The sequence below is a fragment of the Vulpes lagopus genome, chromosome 10 (genome assembly GCF_018345385.1).
Source record: "Vulpes lagopus strain Blue_001 chromosome 10, ASM1834538v1, whole genome shotgun sequence".
Taxonomy (NCBI): Eukaryota; Metazoa; Chordata; class Mammalia; order Carnivora; family Canidae; genus Vulpes; species Vulpes lagopus.
Genome location: NC_054833.1, coordinates 1,841,084 through 1,849,473, shown reverse-complemented (window position 1 = coordinate 1,849,473; position 8,390 = coordinate 1,841,084). Strand labels below are relative to the sequence as shown.

The following is an 8,390-nucleotide window of genomic DNA, read 5'->3' as shown; positions in this document are numbered from 1 at the left end:
GATGAGTGGGGTTAAGAGGAGGTGAGTCACGCAGCAGACAAGTCTCCCCAGAACCATCACTTCCTCCAGGAGACCCTCCTAACTTTGCCATCAAAGGTGGTCTCGAGATCGAATAGGGGCTGTGTTTGGACACCCTCCCCCCCCCGCCCCTCCCCCCCGGCTCCCCGCGTGTCACCTTGGAAGACAAGGCGGAGCAAGTCTTTCCGGACATCTCCTAGGAATGCGGAAGTAGGATGTCTGCCGGAAAGAACTCCGCGGAAGAAACCGGACTAAACCGGCTTGTTGCCCCGGAGGACCCCAGCGCCGACCTTTCACCTACTTTTCCCCTTATTATAATATTCACAGTCAGGGCCAGGGGTGTTGACTTAAGATGCTAATAAGGCGCGCGAGGCAGGTGGTAGCAGGTGCCGCCCCCGCGCCTGCGCGCAGCTTCCCGGCTCCGCGCCTTTCCCGCCTCAGCCTGTTGGGGAGTCGCCGGCGTCTGTCCCGGGAGCCCGCCGGGACTCCTGCTCCCGAGGACGCCCGGTGCTCGAGTGTCGGCCCTGGCGGACCGCGGATGGTGCCCGTCCGCCCTGCGGAGTGGCTGAGCGGCCTGGAGCTTGATCCCGCGTCTCCGCGGCGGTGAGTTCGGCCCCTGCCTCCGCTCAGAGGCTTCGCGGATTCCTGCCCGTCTGTCACCTCGCTCTGCAGTTCCCCGGCGGAAATGGTCGAGCGTTCCGGGGCCGAGTGTCCCCTGTGCCCACACTCCCTTCTCCCCGGTATTGATCCCCTGCGGGGTCACTGGAGGTCCTCTGGTGGGCCGAGCCCGACCTAAGTGTTCCCTCCCCCCGTGACTCGTGGCTTATGGCTCGTGGCCCCTCCCCTGGCTTTTCTAGCTGGTCTCTAGACCAGCTGGTTTCCTGGGTTTATTTAAAACCCAGAATTATTTCCAGACTCTGTTATTTTCTTTGGGGTTCAGATCAGCTGTCGCCCTGAGAAATCTCATTGTCTTTGTGAAAGTGGCATGTTAACTTCCTACCATGTCTTGTCTTGCCGCTGATCATCCTGTCTTTTCCCTTTTTGTTTGTCTTGTGAAACATTTGGTAATTTATTCTATTTAGAGGGAAGGAAAATTCTTGGTGAGCCAGACTTGGTTCTGGTCTAAGATGGAAGAAATCCAGACGTTGATTTGGATTCGGGGGCCTCAAGGGACTAATCGTTTTCTGTACTGGAAGCTGCCTTTTTTAAGAAATCAAGATTGCCTCATCATACTGGTCTGCCTCTACCAAAAGCCCAAGTGGGACGAGAACAGGTCCACTATTCACACAGACACAAAGTCCCAGGGATGACACCTGCTAGTCAGCTTTCACCTTTTTTTTTTTAATTAAATCATCAGCTTTGTCTAACCACCCAACCTGGTCAGCACCTTAGATGTGACAAAGGATTCCCTTCTAGGATATATTCTTAATCATTGGGATCAATTTAAATTGGATGGTTTGAAGAAAAGGAAATTTATATATATATATATATATATATATATATATATACACACATTTATATATATATATTTTACAATACTGTTTGGCTCCAACATAACTTAGGAGACCAGGAACTGTGGCCCCAAAATGGATCATTAAGTTTTTTTTTTTTTTTTAATTTTTTATTTATTTATGATAGTCACAGAGAGAGAGAGAGAGGCAGAGACACAGGCGGAGGGAGAAGCAGGCTCCATGCACCGGGAGCCCGATGTGGGATTCGATCCTGGGTCTCCAGGATCGCGCCCTGGGCCAAAGGCAGGCGCCAAACCGCTGCGCCACCCAGGGATCCCGGATCATTAAGTTTTAATACAATCTTGCAATTGGACTTGTTTTGCAAAAGATCTCAGAAGTGGGGAGAAATACCAAGACCCCAAATTAAGGGACTTGTGCCATCCCCGAGGGAGGAGTGACCAGAGTTCCCATCCCTTTCTCCCTCACAGATCTGGGGCTGTGGAAAGAAAAGTTTGGTCATTTTTCCAGAAAACCCTCTAAATTTAGAGATGCATTTATTTAACTAACCTCCTTTCTCACCTGACAAGGTGTCATCATAGTCCTTACTGTTGCACCCTAGATGAGAAAGACAGGATCTTTAGGAGGCTAGTGAGTATGCTATCAGTCTGGTACCTGCCGCCAGCCCAGGGGACAGAGTGCTTTGGGTAGAAGGAAATGCTGTCGCTGATGAGGACCCACAATGGAATTATGAGGGCAGAACAGACAAGGTGCAGATGAGGCACTTTGTTACCTGCCTTTCTGAAGGGATGAAGTGCATTGTGAAACCAGTTAATTACGACAAAGTGAGGGAAACAACTCAGGAAGAGGATGAGAATCCAGCTGTCTTTCTAAACCAGTGATAGAGAGCTTCTGATAATATGCCAGTGGAGACCAGAGTCAGCAGCGGGGAAGTCTTTATTGGCCATGCATTTTATCACCCCATCTGCCTCGGATATTAGGACTCTATGAAAGTTAGAGTTAGGCTCTCAGACCCTGCTGTCACCCTTGGTGGAGGAGGCTTTCAAGGTTTTGAACAATTGAGACAGGGTAGAGGAGGCCAATAAAGACAAAAGGTTAGTCAAAAAGGTGCAGATCTGGCTGCCCTGGTATAGCCCACCACCTCAGGGTGATCCCAGGAGGCCTGGAAGACTCTAGCCTGAGCCATCTGATCAGAGCAGAGGCCACCTGGATGGAACAAATGTGCATCCTGCAGACAGGAAGGCCAGTGGAAGGGAAAGCTGGCAGCCCTAGCTGACTGGCTTCCTCCTGGCCAGCCTCTTGGAAGCAGGGCCACACAGCTGTAGAGAAGAGGCCTGAGCGCCCACCAGGCCCATCACCATCATGCCAGTGGAGCCTGGGGTCACCCTTGACATGGTGGATAGAAAAACTAAATTCCCTGTGGATACTATAGCCGCCTCCTGTGTCCCACCTCACCCTGTTGATGATCAGCCCCTCTCTAACCATGACTGTGCGGTAACTGGGATAGATGGACAGTCAAAGGTAAGACAGCTTACTCTTCCCCTGGCTTGTGAAGCCGGATCAGATGTTATTACTCATTCTTTTCTGATGACCCTACCGGTGGGGAGAGGTCTGCTAAATGATTCTGGAGCCATGTTTTACCTTGAAAAGGGTTGGTACTAAGATGAAAATTGAACAGAAACCCAAATTCATCCACAGGCACTGCTGGATGGTCCCAGATTTGAGCCCTCAAATATTGCTCAGAACACAAAACCGAGTAGCTCCACCTGTGTGTGACACTCATGTCCTGGGTGAGGCAAAAAATGTCTACCCCATTCAGATAAAGTTAAAACCCAGAGCAGGCTGTCCTTGGGAATAATAGGATCCCATACAGAGTAAATCTTTAAGAGGAACACAGTCATTAATTTCACAATTTCTCAAGTATGGGATGATTGAACCTTGTCAATCCCCATGTGATACCCCAGATCCTGCAGTGAGGCAGCCCAGTGGGGAATATTCTTTGTACAAGATTTGAGGGCTGTGAATAAAATAATTGTTCCCCTAAACCCAAGAGTACCCAGCCTGAATCATCTGCTTAGCCAGGTCCCAGGCAATGCTCAGTTTTCCACTGTGCCAGACCTGAAGGATGCCTTTTTCTGCATATTCCTTCACGAGGAGGGTCAAGATTTACTTGTCTTTGAATGAAAAACTCCTGGTACTTAAGGGGCTACTTAGTACACCTGGACGTTGCTTCCCTAGGGCTTTGGAGACAGCCCCCATCTATTTGGAAATGTACTATGCAAGACAGTTAAATGGGAATTAAAAGTGAGAGATGGGATCCTCTTATAGTATGTTGAGAATTTGCTAATAGCCAGTTTGGCTAAGCAGGCCTCAGATCATAAGACTATAAAAACCTGAAATTTTCTAGTTAAGAGAGGATATAGGGTTCCCCCATCAAAAGCCCACATATCACAACAATAGGGCCAATATGTGGACTTGATCCTCACACCAGACCGGGGATCCCAAGAGGACCACCAGCACTGTGCCCATTTCCCAAACCAGAAAGCAGCTCTCTGTGGCTTTCAGGATATGGCAGAGCTCAGTTGCATTTGGTTCCCTAATTATGGTCTGATGCTAACTCCCCTTATAGGCCTTGAGTGGGGAGAAAGGGACCCCAACAACACGGATGTCACTGGGCCTTTTTAAAGCCTTGAAAACTGGATTGGGTGGTGCCCCTACCCAAGTTTGGATAAGCCTTTTACTTAGATGTCCCTGAGAGGCAGGGAATTGCTTTGGGGGTCCTGACTTAAAAGCTGGACCCTGATCAGAGACTGGTGCCTGTTTTTCAAAATAACTAGACCCAGTTGCACAGGCATGGCCCAGCTGCTTGTGAGCAGTGGCAGCCCAGCTCTCTTAGTGAGCGAGACCCCTAAGCTGACCTGGGTCAACTGCTGACTACCCATCAGGTTCAGACAGTACTAGAAATGAAAGAGTACCACTGGCTGACCAGAGAAAGGCTAAGTAAGGATCAGGTCCTCTTGCTAGATTCCCCAGATGTTATTTTAAACATATGCCAAACTAAACCCTGCTCCCCTGCTCCCGTCTGTAGAAGAGGAAGGTTTCCAGCATTGGTGTGTGGAGACAATGGAACAGACATATTCTAGTAGACCTGACCTTCAAGAAAAACCCCTTGACCATCCAGATCTGGTATCGGTTATGGACAGGAGCAGTTTTGCGGAAGGAGACATCTGGAAGCCAGGCTACATAATGAGCCTAAGTAGAGTCATAGAGGCTTGAGCTTTTCCACCTCAATGCTCTGCCCACCCAAAAGACTAAACTGATAGCCCAAATTAGGGCCTTACAGTTGGGAGAAGGGAAAAGATGAAGTCTCTATACTGATTGATAATAATAATAATTCTTTCTTCTGGAAAGTAAGGGGAATGTTAACAGTTACAAATTTATCAATAAAACATAAAGCCCTAATTTTCACCCTCCTGGAGATAGCGCAACTTCTCAATCAGGTAGCTGGAGTCTATTGTAAAAGTTGTCAGAAAGATGAGACCTCTGTAATTGAAGAAAGTATTAAGGCTGACCAATCAACTGTTTAGACAGGCCACCTGAGCACAAGAGCCAGCTCGGATTATTACCAGTTCCCCAGCTGCCCTCAATACCTGCTGCTGGAACATGAAGATCTGAGACATGGGGATATACAGAACAAAGCACTGGGTGGCTTAGGAGAGAGAAAATTCTCATTCTAGAAGCCCAACATTTCCATGATGCCACCCATTATGGAAGAGACATCCTTTGGGACTTGGTGCAAAGGGTCTTTTCAGGATAGGGACTTAGACAATAAAACAAGTTACCCTCGCCTATAATTTATGCGTCTCAAACCCGTCCATTTGATTCCCACTTCTTACACCAGTCCAACACCAGGGGACATATCCTGGAGAAGACAAGTGAGTAGACTTTACCCAGCTTCCACCATGAGTGGGCTACAAATACCACCTCATGTTTGTTGATAATTTTACTAAATAGGTAGAAGCCTTCCCCACTTAGTCTGGGAAGGCAACCAAGGTCAAGAACTCCTTCCTAAAAGAGAATTCCCCTGGTTAGGGCTCTCAAGTCTCTCCAAAGCAATAACAGGCCTCCGTTTACAGCTAAAATCACCCAGAGCCTTTCGGCAGCTGTGGGAATAAATTATAAATTATATGCTCCCTGGCGCCTCCATTCCTCAGAGAAGGATGAAAAGATGAATCCTACCCTAAAAGGGACTTTAGCAAAACTTTGTCAAGAAATTTATGAACCTTGGGTCCAATTGCTTCCTATGGCACTACTCAGGATTGCCACTGCCCCTAAGACTAACCTAAGACTCAACCCATTTGAAATGACATGGGAGACCCCTGCTCAACTCTGGTATTTTACTAGATGGGAAAATAAGCCAGAGTTTGCAGCATTTTATTTGGGCTAGGTGCAAAAAGCTTTAGGGATTATGCTAATCACATACCACCAGCACCCCCCTAGAGGTAATTTAGAAGAGAACCCTCCAACCACCACCACTGCAATTAATCCAGGGGATCTGATCCTCCTTAAAACACTGGAAGGAGGACTCCCCGGAAGATCAGTTGCCACCCAAGTGAAAAGGCCTTTATTGGGTGATTTTAGCCACCCCAATAGCAGTTAAGCTGCAAGGAATTCTTAGCTGCGTATATCTTTCCAGGCTGATACCTTTTTCTCCTGGACAGCCTCAGAAATTCCTGAAAGGCCTGGACCATCTTACTCATGTGAGCCTGTAGAAGATCTCAAGTACTTATTTGAGAAGCGACCCTCATAATCAGATAAGTGATTATACCTTGGTGCTTTGGTTTGCCAACTTTGCTTTTTGTTGCCTTTGTTTTACTTTTCCTTCTCTGTGAGTACTGTTTCCGGTTACCTCCCCTCCCTGGGAAAGACCCATTCTGCCCTTACGGGGTCTAGAAGATCAAAACCAATGATGGGATGGATGAAGTGGACCCTCCTCTTGGCCCTTCTCCTGGGAATGAGTTGGGAAGAAAATAGCAAAGTGGGGGCAACCTGGAGAGAAAACTCAATTGTCAATTTTTCTAGCATTGTGGCCTCTGGAAATAATCTCTCCAATTGTTGGATCTGTCATCCACGCCCACAAGATGGGGTTCCTAAGCTCCAGTTTGTACCTATAAATGAGGATATTACTCTCACCTTGACTTCTGGGTCTGTTAGGAGCATACCACTTCTAGTGGTAGAACTCGACGATCGTGATGCTATGCCATGTGTCAGGCTTACAGACTCTTGGAATCAAACTGGTCTCCAGGTTAAGCGGCCTCTTCTTTGTAAAAAACAGGGACAGCCCTGTTGTCCCTGCCGGACAAACGCCTGCCTCACCAATGTGGGCAGCTTGCCCTCCATTTATCCTATGTCATTCTCCTCTGCAAGCTCTACATGTACCCCCAACAAGACCCACTGGTGTGTAGACTCATCTCTACTCTCTCCAGACGACCAACCTAACTTCTCTTGTACATACTGGAAAGGAACAGCAACCCCTTCCTGGAGGCTCACCTACCAGACCCCATCTGCTTTTGATAGCCAGGAGGGAATAGAAGAGGACTCAGAACTAGGTGGGGGGCCACTGGATGGAGGGCCCCTGTCGCCCAGATGCAAAACTGTACCTAATTGGGGTCCCCATTTACGAAGCTGGTTTAATTCCTCTTCACCCCACCAAGCATGTGCTCCCCCTGGGTATCTGTTTCTCTGCGGTCCACCACAAAATAAACTACCCTATGAAGGGAGCCCCAATTCCTCTTTCTCTTGGCCTCCTCAGGCAGTGGCCTATTCGTGTTTAGATAATGTTCACTTCCGGGGAGAATGCACTTTGGGACGATTGGGCCCTAAAGGATTAGGTGCCACTATATATAATGTCACTTCTCAAACCAGACATACGAGAGCACTCAGATTAATCTTGGGAGCAACTGAAGAAGCCATGGGACTGGCTGCCCCTTGGGGAGAGTTTGCCTATCATGAAACAACCTTAAAAAACCTTACCCAGGTCATTGAAAACCTGGCCTCAAACGCTGGTGATGCCTTAGAGGGCTTCCAGGAGTCCCTGGATTCCTTGGCTAATGACATACTTGACAATCGGTTAGCTCTAGATTATCTTCGGGCTGAACAAGGGGGTGTCTGTGCAGTGGTCAACAACACCTGCTGTACATACATCAGCATCTCTGGAGAAGTTGAACTAAATACTCAGGAGATTTACAGACAAACCAGATGGTTGCATGGGTTCCATAATCACAATCCCCAAACTCTTCAGGACTCCTAACATCACACGATACCTTCCTTTCCTAGGTTGGCTTGTGCCAATAATTCTTTTGTTAATATTCAAACCTTGCCTCTTTAATCTTCTGGTTAAGTTTGTGTCTTCTAGACAGCAGTTTCCTGTCAGACTGATGGTGGCACAAGGGACCCACCTATCCAGTCCCAAGAAGAACAAGGACCCTATAGATCAGTAGAGCAGTCAGCGAGATTTTTACTCCTCCTGGCAGGACAGGGACAACGCCCCGGCTCCGCAAGAAGCAGTTTCAGAAGAGGAGACCTTCAGCCCCTCCTCCTCAGAAATAAGGAGAGTAAAATCTCTCAGGGGACTTGAGCTAGCAAGCACAGGGGCTGTGTCTGGTACCCCACCCCTGCCCTCACCGCCCAGCCCGGTGCTCCCAGCGGGTCACCCAGAAGACAAGGCGGAGCTACCCGTTTGTGAGCACGTCTCCAGGGATGCTGAAGCAGGATGTCTGCCAGAAGAAACCGGGCGAAACCAGATTGTGCCCTGGTGGACCTTGGCGCCGACCCTTCACCTACTTTTTTCCTCATTGTAATGCTCACCGTCAGGGCCTGGGGTGGAGGCTTAAGATGCTAATG

General features: G+C 48.5%; 1 protein-coding gene across 1 annotated transcript; it reads left to right on the top strand.

The window, feature by feature from the left end:
- Positions 1–276: 276 nt before the first annotated feature.
- On the top strand, positions 277–7,934 carry LOC121500069 (endogenous retrovirus group V member 2 Env polyprotein-like). Its single transcript, XM_041771503.1, has 2 exons — positions 277–621; positions 6,209–7,934. Exon 2 carries the CDS (start codon positions 6,454–6,456, stop codon positions 7,795–7,797), a length of 1,344 nt encoding a protein of 447 aa, XP_041627437.1. The 5' UTR covers positions 277–621; positions 6,209–6,453; the 3' UTR covers positions 7,798–7,934.
- Positions 7,935–8,390: the final 456 nt, after the last annotated feature.

Excerpts from the sequence above, each read along its gene's own strand:
- LOC121500069 (XM_041771503.1), top strand. The coding sequence starts at position 6,454 with ATGATGGGATGGATGAAGTGGACCCTCCTCTTGGCCCTTCTCCTGGGA.